The sequence below is a fragment of the Cavenderia fasciculata genome (genome assembly GCF_000203815.1).
Source record: "Cavenderia fasciculata unplaced genomic scaffold Scf_Dfasci-G-b-205a01.r1-3, whole genome shotgun sequence".
Taxonomy (NCBI): Eukaryota; Evosea; class Eumycetozoa; order Acytosteliales; family Cavenderiaceae; genus Cavenderia; species Cavenderia fasciculata.
In genome coordinates, this window is record NW_004457737.1 from 1,542,478 (window position 1) to 1,559,650 (window position 17,173).

The following is a 17,173-nucleotide window of genomic DNA, read 5'->3' on the forward strand; positions in this document are numbered from 1 at the left end:
CACAAAGTTTGAATTCTAATTTAATATCTGCTTTATTGCAATCACAACAACAACCACAACAACCACAACAACAACAACAACAACAACAAAATAATACCATGCCAAACAATTTTTCAAACGGAAATCTTTTTGGTTTGGATTCTTTGGCATCTTCACCATTTACTTTTAATAACACTAATACTAATAGTAATAATAACACCAATTCCACTAATCAACAAATTCAACAACAACAACCACAACAACCACAACAACAACAACAATTTTATGTTCAACAACAACAACAACAACAACAACAACAACAACAACCAATTCAAACTACATCAGTTCCATATGTTAAAGAAGAAACTTCTATCCAAGGTTTGGTAGAGGATAACAAGGATTTACAAACATTCCTTGATCAAGATATTTTGCTTGGACTTCGTCAATCTGATTTCAAGGCATCCAAATTGGATGGACAATCCCTTGGCATCTCACAATCACTTTTGACCAATGACACACCAAACTTCTTTTCCAATCCCAACTCCAACTCTGGAGATCAATCCAAAAATGATTTTGGATTATATTATTAACTGTATCCTCCTCAACAATCATCCATAACAACAAAAACACATTTGGATGAATTTCATACTCCAACACATACACACAAATTTAAAGTAGCAACAAAAGATATCATCACTATGGAATGGGACTAAATGAAAAAGAGGAATGTTTAAACAATCATTTCAAAAGTGTTTCTCTCTTTTTCACAACAAGTACGCCATTTTTACTCAATCTATTTCACACACAACTACTTTAAAACAATAATGTCAATACATAATAATAATACGACTTGTATATAAATTCTAATTTGTTTATTCAATCAATAAATTAAAATGAAAACAATTAATTGGTAATCTCATCATCTCTTCTCTAATTATACATATATATCTGAAAAAAAATATAATAAATTACATGTTTATTTATTTTAAATTTGGAGGGGTTTGTATTAATAAATATATAATATTAAATTATATTCTTATTGAGTATTGATGATCAATCTTTCATTTTCATATTGTTGGTTAGAAGAAGAGGAAGAGGAGAAAATTGATTTGATACGTTTGGCTATTCGGTTAGAGTTTTCAACTCCAAGAGCCAAATAAATAATAAATGAAAAATAGAAAAGGAATCCAATGATCATGACGGCAATCATCCAGCCAGATGTTGAAATTTGTGTTGCAAAAATGACAATTAAATAGATATTGATGGCGATAATAATTAATGATAAAAGTCTAACTACAATATTATTTAACCAATGATTTTTAAACTTTTCTCCCATTACTTCAGATCCTAAAATAATAATAGAGAATTGATTGATTTTTGGTTAGTTATTATTTTAAAGACTTTTGATTTTTATATATTGATACATACTAGAGGTAAAATAAAGTACTGGTAATACAGCAAATGGAAGTTGAACAGATTGGAGTACATTTAACCATTCATCTAGAGAGTCGAGATGAGTGTTTGAGAGAATGGCAACGACAATGGCAGGAACGATGGCACTGCATCGAGTGATCAATAGTCTCTTCCAAGGCTTGATCTTTAGATCTAAAAACCCTTCCATGACAAACTGACCAGAGTAGGTTCCAGTCATGGTCGAGCATTGGCCTGCAGCCAAGAGACCGATGGCCCAAATGTATCTTGCAACCTCTCCATACTTGGTGCCGAGGAAATCGGCGGCGGTAGAGAGACCAATAGTCTCGCCGAGAAAGCCAGTGCCAAAGACAGCAACCACAAAAAGATTGATGACAAATGAGATGAACAGAGCAATACTCGACTCGATGTTAAAGTATTTGTTGGCTGTGCGAACTTGGATGTCGCTCGATCGGTCGATCTTTCTCGACTGTACCAATGCAGAGTGAAGGTAGATGTTGTGTGGCATGACGACGGCACCGAGGATACCCACCGCTTCCGCGAGGTTCGAGTGGTTGACGTACGGCTCGACTACGCCACGCAACACTTGTAGTTGATCGGGTTTAGCAATGATATATTCTACACCAAAGCTGACGGCCATGACCGTGATGAGTGCACAAAAGAATGCCTCTAGTTTTCGGATGCCATAGTTTTCGAGTAGTAAAAAGGTGAATGTGTCGGCGGCGGTAATCAAGACACCAGCCCACAATGGAATAGCGCCTCGTGACAGAATGCTAATTGCAATGGCAGTGCCGATAACCTCTTGAATGTCAGAGCCAATGATGGCCAACTCGGTCATGATCCACAGTAATATTCTGGGTACCACTGGATAGTACTCTCTACAATGCACGGCCAAATGCTTGCCCGTTACAACACCCAGCCTGCTGGCAAGAAATTGTAGCCACAAACCAATGACGGTCGACCACAACAACACCCACAACAACGAATACCCACCCGTTGCGCCAGCCTGAATATCACTCTCCAAATTACCAGGATCCAAATACGCTATACTCATCAAGAAACCAGGTCCTGTAAATGACCATAACTTTCGAAAACTAAATATTTCCTAAGGAAAAGAAAGAAAGGTTCACATTATAATTGAATAATAATAATAATAAATGGATAGTTAAACACGATCATGATTCAATAATAAAGAGTGTGATTATATATCTTTTGTCTTTTTTTTGGATACATACATCTTCTGGTATATCATCCATACCGGGGACTTCGACCAATGGGTCTCTTTGTTTGTCGCTTGTATAAACATTTTCTATGAGTATGCCATTATCGTCGGCGGCTAGACTATTTCTCCTACTATCGTTATTATTATTAGTTGGCATTGTATCATATGCTGTTTGTTCAGTTCTAGGTGCCATTCTATTCTACATTATGTATAAATAAATAGAAATAGAAAGAATAAAGATAGATATAGGGTATAAATATAAACTTTTCTAGAACTCTCTGTTGTCCATATGCGGTTCGTTTTTTTTTTTTTTTTTTTTTATATTAAAAAACAAATGTCGCCAAAGGGGAGGGAAGAATTATCCATTATTTTTATGGGGTATCCTCCTCCCTCCTCAATCCAGGCCAGGATCATTGTCAAATAAATAAATAAATAAATAAACTTACCAAAAACTATATTTATATTATTTGTGTATGTTATATATTTAGTATATTATTTGTATGTATATATAAAAGTCAATCAAATGATGGTTATAAATATAATGGTATTGTGATGAAATTACTATGTGTAAAAAGAAAGTTCGTATTAGGGGGGAGGAGTGTATGTCGATTATGCTAAAGGGTGTGTGTGTGAAAGTTTGGAAGTTGGCTGGATGAATGGAATACAAGCAAGCTTGAAATTTAGATGGCTAACAATGAAAAGACGATCGGTCGGCACAAAACGAATTCGACAATGATCTTGATTTTTTTGATGGGGTTTGTTCGGTAAGATTGATGAATATGACTAAGATATTTAAAGAACATACGGAACAAAAAGTAAAAGAAGAAAAAGAAGATGATGATATAAGGATATATAAATAGGAAAAGAAGAAATTCGGATGACTGGGATGTAGATCTTTTATAATAGTGATTAATTTTATTATATGTGTGTGATCACAAAAGAAAGAAAGAGATAGAGATAATAAATAAATAATGCAACTGTGACCTAGGTTAATTATTCAATTTGAATCGATTGATTGATTGCTTAAATACCTGCAATGGCAGTAAGAATGCACTTCGTTTCTGGTATTAAAAAAAAAAAAGAAGTTAATAATTTAATCGACATCAAAAATATCGGGACGCTCGTTATATTGTCACTGCAGAGGTAGCTCTGGTAATAGGGAGGTTTAAACAATCGACAATTTGAGTATTTTGGGAAATGTGGAGGGCAAACTTTGGGAAGCCCCACCAGTTTTTTAGATTTCTTTTCTTGAATAGGTTGACAATGATCACTCTTTTTGTCTTTGTCTTGATTACTTTTAATGTGATCGATGCCTGTGGGCAGAATCCTTGTCAAACGACAATTTCACCCCCTCCTCTCGAACCCATCGATTCGCAAATTGAAGTTGTTGCCAATGCAAATATGAGGTCAAACATACACATAACTATTTGTTGTATCTATTTTAAACCTGTTCTTAAACAGGTAGGGTAGGGTAGGTATCAATTAGGTGGATGGAGTAAAAGATTAGATTAGATTAGATTATTACAATGATTTTTCTGGTCCAAAGTTGAGAATAATAACCATGATCGATGGGAATGTGTGGTGGGGGTTATGATTATGATCGTTTTTATCATCACCATCTTCATCTAAATTAAAAACTTGGTTAGTAAAAATTATTGTATTGGATAATAAAAATATGATACACCCCAACTTATCGACAAGCTGGCTGAATGATGTAATGTATTTGTATTCATTGTTGTTTGATTTGAAGACATAGATAGTCGTAGTAGTAATAATCTATTAGTCATTATGGAAGATATATTCAAAGGAATAGTGTATGTAACCAGTTTCAGTTTATTTAGAATTATCAATTGTGTTATTGACTGACCAATCTCCTATCGATCTATCTATCTATCTTCACTAGTGATGATGAAAGAGCTGGTTTGGTTATATCAAACTTGTTATTACTCAATGACTTTTTAGATTCGGTCAACATTGAAATTAATGAAAAGGGTTGGTCTTTAACTGGATTTGATCGTATGTGTTTTAGTGATGACTTTGTTGGTCATATCATATATATAGTTATCTAACATGTTCATTTGTGTTTATAAAAGCATCACAAGTACTTTATATTGATGTTAGATTAGAGAGATCAATGTTTACCGATTATCATATGTTTGTATATTAGAAAATTAGAAAAAAAGAAAACCAAAGATTCAGACTGACAAGTTGATGGAAAATTATCATTTTTAATCTAGTTTGAAACCAGTATTGTTTGTTTTAAAAGTAGATATGATTCACAAGGTTTTAAAAAAGGTTGGAAAAGTTGAAAAAATTGCTTTCAAGTATCCAGGTGATAAATTAGAATTGGTATTTATAAACAACAATCCACACCACGTTCATTTTACGTAATACTAACAATTGTTGTTATTATTATTAGATTATATTTAATCCATCTGGTTTTATTACACATCATTCTTTTCCAGAAATGATTTTACAATCTCCTGGTAATTATTATTATTATTATTATTATATGATCCAACTTAAATTAATATTATTATTTCCTTTTTAAAAAGATCAATACAAGGATCCAGATTTTAAATATGAATGTGGTAAATATTAATTGTTGATTCAACAGACTAACCCTTACCCAATACATCCTTTTTACTTCTATCTATCTATCTATCAATTTTTTTTTAAATAATAGAAATACTTTTACCATGTATATTATTTAAAAATATTATAGGTGAATTAAAATCATTTGGTGATAATAGATTATGGTTAAAAGTTGATGAAAATAGTTTATGTTTTGAAGCCAATGATAGTATTGTAAAATCAAGTATGACTTTGCATAAAAATGTATGTCGATTTATGATATCCAAATATATAGATTATTCATTAATTACCTATATATATATAACCAATCCCTAAAGAGAACCAAGGAGCTTCAAATCATTAGTAAATCCAAGTTTGAAATTGAATTAAGGAATAATTATTTCCTCAAGATTGGAAATGTATTGAAAAAGTTTAGTTCCAAAGAATGCCTTTTACAAATAGGCCCAAAAAGCCCTTTCACTTTTATGTATGTTATTATTATTATTATTATTATTATTATTATTATTATTATCTTTATGTCTATCTATCTTGTTTTGTGACAATCTAATGTGTTTTTGTTAAAGCATCAGTCTCCAATCTAGTTGCTTTCAATTCTTTCTTGCTCCATTATTATAGATATCCATTAGGGTGATCATGCTACTATAAATGATCAAAAGGCTACACAACATTCACACTATACTTAGCTACTATACTATCTTTTTCATTTTGCAAATTTCATAATAAAGTTGTGATAATAGACTCTCTCTGAGAAGTAGCCTATTACTTTTTGACAGCATGTTTAGCAATACATTGTTTAAACTTTTGAAATTCTATATTACAAGCATTCTTTTCAATATCATCAATATGTTTAATAACACATGATGCATACAATGCTGACTAAGAGATGATGTGTCAAAGGTTAGAAAAAGTTGACATTCTATTTTAACTAATAATATATATACCTCTGCAGTACATTGACTTAATGATTGTGCTACTCTTTGAGACCACTTTGTAGTATTACTTGACATGCTCTTATCTCTTCTTTTAATATCTGAATTTAACAATGACACTTTGGTTTTCGTCTTTTTGACATCGGATGACTTGAAAAAAAAAAAAAATAATAATAAACTAATGATTTGACTTGTTGTGATTTAGAAATAAATATATAATATATATGTTTTGATCTTCATTATTACAATGAAGTATTTATTTGTATATATGAGGGGAGGAGGGGGAGGGGTTGGGATGGATGGGGAAAAAAGAGAATTGCCTATAGTCTTTTTGTTTTTTCTTTTTCTTTTTCTTTTTTTTTGTTTTAGTTTTTTAATATGTATCTGGTTGAGAAATGATTGATTGATAAGGTAAATTTTCATATTCATCTTCATAACTCCAGAATATTTTCCTAAATATTCTGTATTTCTTGTAGTTGTTTCGTAGTTTTGAACTTCTAAAATAAAAGATGGCATTGAAGAAACCTTGCAATACAAATAGTCCACGGGCAATGATGGTCAAAACCTCAACACCATAGTCTGGAGGAGGTGGTGTACGATAGTGCTCCTCGCTAATCTTGTAACGAGTAAAGATAAAGATGTGTAGCACCAAAAGCATCATGTAGCAAATCGACAAGACACCCGGATAAAACATTAATCTCCAAACAATCTTTTTGGTGGTATTTCTCTTTTCATCGTTATTCATTAAGGATTTGGTTTCATAGTATGGTCTTAAAGTACCATTGTATGCTTGTTTCAATGTAACCATTTGTACAACCAAATTAAATAACATAATTGATCCAAAAAATAATGCATCAATTATAAATTTTACTTCATCATTTTGATTAACATATCTACATCTAAACAACAAAAATAATTAATTAATTAACCAAATAATAATAATAAAAATATAATGTATTATTATTAATATTATTTATACATACTCATTCCCATCATCACCAAGATGAGTTCTAGTTAATATTATGATTAAAATGGAAATACCCCAAATAAATACATGGAATAATTTATCATTCTTTTTAATATCTTTGGCAGGATAGAAACATAAAAATAATAAACTATAATTAATTAATTAATTAATATATTAAGTTAGTTATCCATCCATTCAATTAAATAGTTGATCATTTCAAAACATACTTTATAGAGATGGCAACTGACCAAAGAAAATTGGAAACTATACTAAGTTGAGTTAAAGCAGCTTGTGCAAAACATAAATAAGTATTTCCTAAGAGCAAATAGAATAGTTAGTATAAAACAAATAATATATAATGTTACAATGTTGTTTTTGTTAAATTGTGTGACATACTGATTATATACAATCCTACGACTTCTGGTGATAGGAATAATGGAAAAGTTACAAAATTAAACAAAAGAATAGAAAATGTTGGATAGATAATGATTCTTGAATAACTATTTCTTAAGAGCGTTATCCAAAAGAAATGGAATATGATAAATATACATCCTATGATCGATAGTATATAGCACACTAATTCGAATATCTTTGCTGTAAGTACATTATCTGATGTCATCTATTATTGATAATGATGTATATATTAGTTGAGGGTTTGAAGTTAAGTTGATAGATTGATTGGTTGAGGTACTAGATAGATAGATTGATTGATTGATTGATTGATTGATTGATTGATTGTAGTACTTCTATTCTATAGATAGGTATGTAGCCGTAGTAGTAAGTAGTAAATAAATAAATATGTATGTTTTAAGATTTATTAATAAGAAATGTGTTGTAGGAGATGATGGGGGGTGGTCATAGCAATTACTCTCCTCCTCGTTGATGATTGAAACAAGCAAAGTTCGTCCAACATGTTTTTTCAATTTTTTTAATATTTTTTGGATAATGACACACGATCATTGTGATCAACATGCTAAAGAGTTTGCAACATTCAAAGTATACTTACTGCACAGTCGTTTTCTATCATCTTCATCCATCCTCTTATTCAAACAAAGATACACTCCATTTGTATATATATACACGACAATAACAATAGATTGGTTTAGATCATATCATATTTGAACGTACAACAACAACGAAAACGACAACAAATATATAGATAGATAGATAGATTTAGTAGTAAAGAATGAACTACAATTCATATTCAGTTATTTTATCAACACTTAAATTACAAGGAGCTCTTACTAGAAAGCAACTATGGGAGTTTTCAAGAGCTAGTAATCTCTTCCCAAGTTCGATGGACTTTAAAAAGAAGATGGATACATTGTTGACGACCGAACGTATCGGTAGAAAGAGCGAATATCAATTCAACCCAAAGAAAAATATGAACATGAAGAACTTGTTCAAGTTTGAAATGATCGCCGATCACGACAGAAACTCGATACCACAGGAAGTGTTGAGTCGTGTACAAATATCTATAGACAAAACTTTGGAGGAACAACGTTTGCAAAAGATTCGTGAAGAACAAGAAAAGGCAGACAGAGTATCCAAGGAAGAGAAGCTCAAGGCTAAGTTATTGGAGAACAAGGAACAAGAAAAGGTTAAAAAAGAGGAACAACAAAAACAACGTATTCAACAAGCTATGGAAAAGAGTTCAAAAATTATATGCAAAGAAATAATAATAAACAACATGGATATATATTTAATAATAGTAAATAACAGAGATGCGTTGAATTGGAATATATATATATATGGATGGGCACAAAAAAAAACAAAGGGATTGGTTCCAAATCATTCCAGGTTGCCCAATTAAATTTTTTTTTTGTCATTATGCCTCAATCATTTATTCGAATCTAATTTAAATTAAATATATATATACATATACGAGACCCGATGATGTATGGGAAGAGGAGGAGGTAGAAGAGGAGTAGAGGAGGGAGGTGAATATAAAAAAAGGTTGATCATTGACCAACCTATTTTGTATGTAAAGTTTTAATAGAAAAACTTTCTGTATAAAAGAATAAGGAATATAACAAATACAATGATAATAAGTCTATCGAGACTAGTTGTGCTTGGTGGGGAATTTACAGCTTGATTGGCGGCTTGAACTGGTGCCGCTGCTGCTGCTACCACTGGATCTGCTGCAATATTTCTTCTAGTCACCTGACCAGCAGCCACAGCTGTTGTTGCTGCTGGTGGTTGTAGAGTATTTGATACCAATCTAGGTGAACCATTGTTATTTGGTGTAGAGGTTGCCGCTGGTGGTGTTGTAGATTTTGGTGTCATTGGTTTTGGTGTTGTAGAAGACTTGGTAGGTGTTGTAGATATGGATTGTTGTTGTGGTGGTGGTGTTGTAGATTTTGGTGCCATTGGCTTTGGTGTTGTAATTTGAGTTTGAATGGGAGGAGTAGTGGATGATAATGGTGACGACGTTGATAAATTAGTTGTATTGAAATGTTTTGTATCCACTGTTGATTCATTGGCCTCTATTGGTTTTGGCTCGGCTCTTATTGAGTTGAGTTGTTCTCCATCATTTATATTATTATTATTATTATTATTTACATTACTAATCTCTTCTTCTTGATTGTTATTAGTATTATCTTGTTGTTGTTGTTGTTGTTGTTGTTGTTGTTGTTGTTGTTGTTCTTCTTTGGTTGCATCAATAACATCATCTGATGAGCCAGTATCAACAGTAGTAGTTGATGATGTAGAAGTAGTTGATGTAGTTGAAGTTGTACTTGTAGTACTACTACTATTATCAGTAGTTGGAGCCTTTTCAATCTTTGGTAGTGCTGTTCTATTATGTACTCCACACTTTGAACAACTCCAATGTAACGATGCATTTGCCAATAACTTTCTCTCTGCTGGTGGGTATTCGACAGCACCAGCTGCACCATTAGCTTCTGTTGGCATGAACCCAATCAATGCAATCAAAATTGTAGAAATGCTCCACGATGGCATCCATGTCTCTGGATGATGCGCCGATATCGACAAGCAGATCTTTGCACCCTCTTGAAATCTTCCATTTGGTGTCAACAATACGATATTGGGTGGTTTGAAAGGATACTCTGCAGGGAGAATGATACGACCATGATAAATTCCACCTTGGAAATCAGTTCCACTTGCTCCCCTTATTGTGAAATGCCATTCAAACATATTATCCTATATATTATAATCAATGCATTAATTCATATTATTCTCTTCTCTTCTCTTCTCTTCTTCTTTTCCTCTCTTCCTTTCTCTTACCTCTAATGGTGCAGCTGTATAATCTGGAGATGGATCCGATTGCATTTCTTGTATCTCTCTCATAATTCTCTTGGCTGCTGGGTTTGCCATTATTTATTGTCTCTTTTTCTAGTTCTTCTTGAAAGTAAAACCTAAGTAGTACAAACTATAGTTCTGTTACTGACTATGACTAACTATTCTCTTTCCTTTTGTTTGTTTGTTTGTAGTAGACCGATCGATCGATTGTGATAATTCCTTTATATTGAATATAATCTTTTAAGAAGGAATGGAAGTGTAACTGTAATGTATATCTATTGACAATTATACATAAATAAATAAATAAATAAATAAATGAATGAAGTTAAATTGCGTCTTGTGACTATGCAACATGTTCAGGTGACGCAGCACAAGCTGCAAATATAAAAAACCAAAAAAGAGTGAGATTGGGAATAATAAAATAGGTTTTATTAAAGTTTATGAATAAATAATGGATTGTGTGATTTGTGTGATTTGTGGTTGGTATTATACTTGATTTGAATGATGGTGACTATGATGATTTAAAATGATCTGGCACATGCTTCAGTGGCAATGAGAGCATTTTGAGAATTAACCTTGTTGCTGTGATAGGCAATGACAATGTGGTTGCCAGACTTGACAATGACAACTCCATCTGGACCAAGCTTGGCTGTGATACTTGTCATTGTGTTATGGAGTGATGGGTATTTACTACGATCGTAATCCAAATTGATTTATCCATCCATTTGCCAATAATAATAATAATTGGAAAGAGAGAAAAGGAAATGAAAAAGGATGGTGATTAATAAACAATACAATATTAATATTATAGAGAATAGAGAGAATAGAGAGAAAGAGAGAGACTATTGGCCAAACCAACAATCAATCAATCAATTCTCTATATTAATCATTAAACTCAAACTTACCGGCCAAGGAAAATAACGGCAGATGCCTTTGATGGATCTATTATAAAGTTAAATAACAAGTAAGAGTTAATAATCATCCATTCATTCATTCATTCATTCAAGAGATAAACTAGTCTAAAATCTATGTTACCTTCTAAATCATTGACAATAGTTTTGATTTCAGATTGAGGTAAACCTCCGAAACCTTCAGACTTTGTAAGTGATGAACCGTTTTTGTCGACGACTTCAACCTTTGTAATTCCTTGTGAGAGTAACTTTTCAATTGCTGCTTGCATTCTTCAATTATTGCTGTTATAGTGTATAAATATTGTTATTGTATCTTTGTATATTGTTAATTAATATAACTAATGTCTTTTTGCTCATCAACTTTAGATACTTTATTGGTGCCCTTTCCCTTTAAAAAATCAAAAAAAAAAGTGTGGTTTCACTGAAAATTTGGCGTCACACTGCTCAAAAATAATGGGAGTGGAGTAGGATGAGCTTGATTTCCAGGACATTTTTATCCCAATATTGGACTACTGGATTATTGTCAGGCTCTGTTGGTATATATGATAAGGAGATGGCAGCCAGCTTCCCAAACATCATGACATGATAAAAACAATGACACCCATTTTTATTCAGGACGTGTCCACTCCATGCCAAAGAAAGAGGTATGACCAAGTGCAAAGTGGATTCTTTGGGAAAGTGACATTACTGAGAATTCAATTTTTTTTGTCTTCTCTCTTCCGAAAGTTGGTTGTCACGAACAAAACTTATCTCTTTCTTTTTTTTTATTATTACTACACGTACAACTATTTTATCTCTTTACATTTTATCTCTTTTGAGATCGAGATAATAATAATATTTCTATTACAAAAATTAATATGAGAGATAGAGAGAGAGAAGAAAAGAGATAATAGTAGTTATAAATGAGAGCAAAGACATAGAGAGCAAAAGTTAACATGTTTAGCTTAATCAAAAGAGAGATCGTAAAATAGGATTATTCACTAACAAACAAAAAAAAAAAAAAGAATATGATACACATGTCATACAGTCGTGTGAGAGTAGTGTAGTAATAGTAGTGAAGTGTAATCATATATATATATAGATACATATTACCTCCACAAAAATATAATGTTGAGAGATAGAGACAGAGGTAAATTGATTTCTCTCCTCTCATAAAAAAAAAATGAGACCGTTAAAAAATTCAAACCATTTTTTTTTCCATCCTCCTCTCACTCTCTTTGTTTCTCGCCCTCACACTAAAGTTATCAATAGTAGAAGACTATTTATTTGATTATATAATATAGTTAGAGTACTATATAATATACATATCATCAGCATCATATTATCGATTCAATATAGCAATACTACCCGAAAACAATAATAGTAGTATAATCCCTTCTCCTTCTTCACATATAACAACTATAAATATATATATTTATCAAAGATGGATGCAGCTATACAATCAATTATTCGTGATCAAGATCCAAAGGAATTAAAACAATTGGTTCTCGATCAAAGAAGAGTTCAAAAGTTATCAGATCTAAAGCATTTCATAAAGTTGGAGAAATTGTCATTAAATAATTGTCATTTACAATCTATCGAAACACTACCACCTTTACCTACACTCAAAAAGGTATGATCTACTATCCATATATATATTTATATACATACACACATAGAGTAGTAGTCATCATAAATGATTATTATTACAATGGAAAAAAAAGATCAGGTGACACTGACACATGTGTCTCTTTTCTTAATACTCTGTTTACTTATTTCTGTTCTTTCTCACTTCTTCTTCTAGCTTGAGTTAAATGATAATAGAATATCAGGAGGTTTGGTTGCATTATCGGGCTTTACAAACTTGGGATCATTAAGTCTTAGCGGAAATCAAATTAAAACATTAGAGGATCTTTTGCCTTTAGTAAGTATCCACCCATCAGGATAACTCTACACTTATTGCGGTTTACTTATATATACTTTGTTGTTTAGAAACATTTAACTTCACTTCAATATTTGGATTTGTTTGGATGCCCTGTCACCACATTGAAAGATTATTCACAAAATTTGTTTCAAATGATTGGTTCGTTGGTTGCATTGGATGGTTATTACAAGTAAGACTACTGCTACTACTATAGTTATAGATACATTATATTGGACAGATGGATTAACATTATTTGATTGATTGATTGATTGTAATTAGGGATGGAAAGGAATACGATTATTCAGAGAGTGATTCGGATGGAGATGATGACTCTGAAGATGACGACGACGATGATGATTATAGTGATGACGATGACGATGAAGATGATCAAGAGGATGAGGAAGCAGCCAACGGTCATAATGGAAAGACAGTCAAGAAATCATTGCCACAACAACAATACCAACAACAGGTCGGCGGGGATGAGGACGACTCTGAAGACGACGATGAAGAGGAACAGTCCAATTCAGACGGACTCGATTATCTAAGAAGAAACCCATCATACCAAAAACAAATCGTGCAACAGTACGACGACAGCGATGATGAGGATGACAGTCAAGACTCGGACGACTCTGACGACGACGACGATGATGATGCCCAATCATACCAAACTACCACCACTACAACCACAACTACCACTTCAACTAGAGTCTATCATAGCGATGACGACGAGGATTCCGATACTGACTCTACAGATGACTCTGACGATGATACCACCCAACAACAACAACAAAGACCATCCGTCGCAGAGTTGTTAAGCAATTATAACAAGGCAGAGGAGGATCCAGACTACCAACCATCGAGTGAAAGCGAGGAAGAGATATCAGACGACGACGAAGACGTTCACCAAGATGGAGACGAAGAGGAAGAGGAAGAAAGTGATTATGATGAAGATAAAATTGTTGAACACTACAAAAAACTTAGAAGTCAAGGTGTTCAACCTGGACAAGAAGAAATCATTAGTGAAGGAGATGATGATGATGATGACGAGGAGGATGAGGAGGATGATCAAGAATATGAGCAAAAGAGAAAGAGACAAGATAAAGATTTCCCAGCACCAAAGAAACGTGCAATTTAAAAATATTTAAATAATAGATAATAGAAAACCAAAAGAATAATATATATTAAAAATCAAACAGATCAACAATAATATCAATGCCTAGGCACACAAATAATAATAATAATAATTAGCCAACTTACTAATCCCTCTTTCTCCCCCCAAATCCAACAACAACAACAAACAATCATCTTCCAAAAATAAAGGAATTAATATGTAATATATTATATATATATATAATAGTGAGAGAGAGAGTTGACACTGTCCTTTTTCCATCTTTCTTTTTTTTATTTTATTTTGATTAAATAAATACATCAACAACATCTTGAGTTTGAATTGTAAACAATACATTTGATATTATTTTGATATCTTCCTTGCCATCAAAGTTTGAAATATGGAATGTTACGGATTTGGCTGCATTGGGTGGATTGAATTGTTGTTTTATAAATTCAATCATCGCATGATTGTCCTTGTTTGTTCCCTTGTAGTCTGGAAATAGAGTTTTAAAATCGATAGCATTTTTAATCTTTTCATTAAACCCTTCTCTTTCAGTGAGAACAATGATGGCTGGTACATTTGATTGACTTGATAATAGTTTGAATAGTTGTATTGATTTAATTAAACTATTTACAGGCGGACTATTAAGACTTGGTGAACTCATTAATTCTTTTCTTGGACTTATTATTGGACTTAGTATTGGACTTGTTACATCTAAATAAATAATAAATAAATAATAAAAAATAATTAAAATGTTGTTTGGTTTAAAATAGAGAACAGTTGATTTGTTTAACATACCAGAATTTAAAGATATATTTGACAAGGCAGGTTTTAGGGTAAGTAATTTCTTTCGATTTAGTACAGATGATGGATTAGTTATTTCGACTGGATTGAGGAATGGTGGGAAATCAGATGATGTAGTATTGAAACTTGCAAGTGAACAACACCAAATAAATGCCTTGGCATCACTAAAATCTTTAATCCATTTTTCAGTCAATGATGATGGGTGACTAGTCAACATGGATGATATATCGGTAATCCTTATTTCATTCATTACATAGTATTCTGGTATTGTATTTCTAGAATATATAATTTGATCCAATATATCACTATCTTCAAATCTTTTAATTTCCATATTATTATTACTATTATTTAAATTATTACTACTATTATTATTATTACTATTATGATTATTATTATTGTTTTGAAGATTACCAATAAATACTCTTTCTAAAATCGAATAATTTCTTTTTTAAATAAATAAATAAATAAATAAATTAGAATCATGTGATGATCTATCTCTCCCTTTTTGACAGACTGTCTAACTATAGTTACTCTATTGCATGTTGAAGATAAATTGGTAAAGAATGTTTAAATGATGGATTTGAATAAATAGATTGGACAGATGGATCATTCCAAAATAATCTCAAATCCAATAGTGATTGTTGTGGTAGAGGTCTGACAGTGTATGCATCGTCTTTAATTTTTGATAGTTTGGCAATGATTTCGTTTCTCCTAGATTCTGATAACACACCACTTTGTAATTGTAGTGGTGGTGTTGGGTGTGGTAGCTGCTGACTCTGTAGATGGGGAGGGACATGTTGTTGATTTTGTTTGATGATCATTTGATCGACGACTTGTTTGGCGAGTAGTCTCAACACGGATACTGCACAATCGACCATATAATTATTGTACCAGTGTCTATCAATATCATTTACTCCACTGTGTGTCTTTATGCCTCGCAGCACCAGATCCAATTTACAATTTGACATTCCCAATGCAATCATTTCATTGTAGTTTCGAAGTGCCAACACACCATCCACATTGTGTTTGGCGTGTTTGTCAACAGTCACCTTACTCGCCTTTTTAAATGGATTGTTGTGATAATCATTTACAAATGGGTCATCTATTATTTCCATATATTCTATTATTCTATAAAATCAATCAATCAATGTTAGTAGTCTTAATCTTTAGTATTGTTACACTACTACTAATACATACTCTCTACATGCAGTTGATATTGATACTCTCATCCTTTCCTTTCGTAGCTGGTTGGCTATGATCGATCTCTTTTTCAACTCTTCTTTGAGTGTTTCAGTTTGGTCTACTGCACCATCCATCACAGACAATAGAGAAGAGTGTTGAGGTGATAGTGTAGATGCAGATGATAACACTGGTGTCTGAGATAGTTTGATGTTTTGGACACTACTACTGCTACTACTTGTACTACCACCATGGTTATTATTACTATTGTTACTATTACCATTACTATGACTACGAACATGATGGTGATGACTGATCAATAACTCTACCTGTGCCATTTCATCGGCTGTCGTGGTTCCAATGTTAATAGTTGTTGTCGTTGGTGGCGTGGATGTCTGACATCCAGTCGACCCTTGTTGTTGTTGTTGTTGTTGTTGTTGTTGGTCATACTCTAGTTTAGTCGGTGACACTGTCATTCCATCTCCATTTCCATTTCCATTTCCATCTCCATCCTCTTGTTCTTGTTTGTTGAGGAATGTTTGCATATCATTATCAATATTACATTTATCAATATTGCTAATACTACTACTACTACTACTATTACTACTATTACTGCTATTACTGCTTGAATTGGTTGGAATAGATTTGATCATATTGACCCCCTTTTTTCAAAAAGGTGCATTAATTAAATTAAATAGATAGATATATATATATTTCTATAAAGATGATGGATGTTGATAAATGATTAGAAATATGGGAACAAGTACTACTAGTAATACTATGTATGTTCTAGTTTTTGTATTGATTCATGTTTTTATGATGTATTGGTTAGTGTTTGCAAAAGAGAGAGAGGTGGGGGAAGGTCAATAGTAAACAGTGTG

At 32.3% G+C, this 17,173-nt stretch overlaps 10 protein-coding genes across 10 annotated transcripts; 4 read left to right on the forward strand and 6 right to left on the reverse strand.

The window, feature by feature from the left end:
• Nucleotides 1–98: 98 nt before the first annotated feature.
• On the forward strand, nucleotides 99–569 carry DFA_03313 (uncharacterized protein; the record flags this gene model as incomplete). Its single annotated transcript, XM_004362861.1, has 1 exon — nucleotides 99–569. One exon carries the CDS (start codon nucleotides 99–101, stop codon nucleotides 567–569), a length of 471 nt encoding a protein of 156 aa, XP_004362918.1.
• Nucleotides 570–1,015: 446 nt separating this feature from the next.
• Nucleotides 1,016–2,825, reverse strand: nramp1 (solute carrier family 11 member 1; the record flags this gene model as incomplete). The annotated part of the gene is made up of 3 exons (XM_004362862.1): nucleotides 1,016–1,326; nucleotides 1,408–2,515; nucleotides 2,646–2,825. The coding sequence occupies 3 exons, from the start codon at nucleotides 2,823–2,825 to the stop codon at nucleotides 1,016–1,018; spliced, it is 1,599 nt and encodes a 532-aa protein (XP_004362919.1).
• Nucleotides 2,826–3,195: 370 nt separating this feature from the next.
• On the forward strand, nucleotides 3,196–5,513 carry DFA_03315 (proliferating cell nuclear antigen family protein; the record flags this gene model as incomplete). The annotated part of the gene is made up of 9 exons (XM_004362863.1): nucleotides 3,196–3,232; nucleotides 4,383–4,446; nucleotides 4,536–4,652; nucleotides 4,694–4,786; nucleotides 4,870–4,981; nucleotides 5,052–5,118; nucleotides 5,188–5,223; nucleotides 5,319–5,470; nucleotides 5,502–5,513. The coding sequence occupies 9 exons, from the start codon at nucleotides 3,196–3,198 to the stop codon at nucleotides 5,511–5,513; spliced, it is 690 nt and encodes a 229-aa protein (XP_004362920.1).
• A 301-nt stretch (nucleotides 5,514–5,814) lies between these two features.
• Nucleotides 5,815–7,742, reverse strand: crlE (G-protein-coupled receptor family protein; the record flags this gene model as incomplete). The annotated part of the gene is made up of 8 exons (XM_004362864.1): nucleotides 5,815–5,866; nucleotides 5,991–6,103; nucleotides 6,169–6,306; nucleotides 6,595–6,653; nucleotides 6,682–7,055; nucleotides 7,140–7,271; nucleotides 7,351–7,438; nucleotides 7,520–7,742. 8 exons carry the CDS (start codon nucleotides 7,740–7,742, stop codon nucleotides 5,815–5,817), a joined length of 1,179 nt encoding a protein of 392 aa, XP_004362921.1.
• A 567-nt stretch (nucleotides 7,743–8,309) lies between these two features.
• DFA_03317 (uncharacterized protein) lies at nucleotides 8,310–8,980 on the forward strand (the record flags this gene model as incomplete). The annotated part of the gene is made up of 2 exons (XM_004362865.1): nucleotides 8,310–8,834; nucleotides 8,924–8,980. 2 exons carry the CDS (start codon nucleotides 8,310–8,312, stop codon nucleotides 8,978–8,980), a joined length of 582 nt encoding a protein of 193 aa, XP_004362922.1.
• A 135-nt stretch (nucleotides 8,981–9,115) lies between these two features.
• Nucleotides 9,116–10,459, reverse strand: DFA_03318 (uncharacterized protein; the record flags this gene model as incomplete). The annotated part of the gene is made up of 2 exons (XM_004362866.1): nucleotides 9,116–10,285; nucleotides 10,370–10,459. The coding sequence occupies 2 exons, from the start codon at nucleotides 10,457–10,459 to the stop codon at nucleotides 9,116–9,118; spliced, it is 1,260 nt and encodes a 419-aa protein (XP_004362923.1).
• A 446-nt stretch (nucleotides 10,460–10,905) lies between these two features.
• Nucleotides 10,906–11,049, reverse strand: DFA_03319 (uncharacterized protein; the record flags this gene model as incomplete). The annotated part of the gene is made up of 1 exon (XM_004362867.1): nucleotides 10,906–11,049. One exon carries the CDS (start codon nucleotides 11,047–11,049, stop codon nucleotides 10,906–10,908), a length of 144 nt encoding a protein of 47 aa, XP_004362924.1.
• A 196-nt stretch (nucleotides 11,050–11,245) lies between these two features.
• DFA_03320 (uncharacterized protein) lies at nucleotides 11,246–11,564 on the reverse strand (the record flags this gene model as incomplete). Its single annotated transcript, XM_004362868.1, has 3 exons — nucleotides 11,246–11,261; nucleotides 11,290–11,326; nucleotides 11,420–11,564. 3 exons carry the CDS (start codon nucleotides 11,562–11,564, stop codon nucleotides 11,246–11,248), a joined length of 198 nt encoding a protein of 65 aa, XP_004362925.1.
• A 1,154-nt stretch (nucleotides 11,565–12,718) lies between these two features.
• Nucleotides 12,719–14,333, forward strand: DFA_03321 (uncharacterized protein; the record flags this gene model as incomplete). Its single annotated transcript, XM_004362869.1, has 4 exons — nucleotides 12,719–12,907; nucleotides 13,079–13,198; nucleotides 13,267–13,388; nucleotides 13,478–14,333. The coding sequence occupies 4 exons, from the start codon at nucleotides 12,719–12,721 to the stop codon at nucleotides 14,331–14,333; spliced, it is 1,287 nt and encodes a 428-aa protein (XP_004362926.1).
• A 280-nt stretch (nucleotides 14,334–14,613) lies between these two features.
• On the reverse strand, nucleotides 14,614–16,945 carry gbqA (G-protein alpha subunit family protein; the record flags this gene model as incomplete). Its single annotated transcript, XM_004362870.1, has 4 exons — nucleotides 14,614–15,023; nucleotides 15,108–15,556; nucleotides 15,645–16,241; nucleotides 16,311–16,945. The coding sequence occupies 4 exons, from the start codon at nucleotides 16,943–16,945 to the stop codon at nucleotides 14,614–14,616; spliced, it is 2,091 nt and encodes a 696-aa protein (XP_004362927.1).
• Between the last annotated feature and the right edge of the window lie 228 nt (nucleotides 16,946–17,173).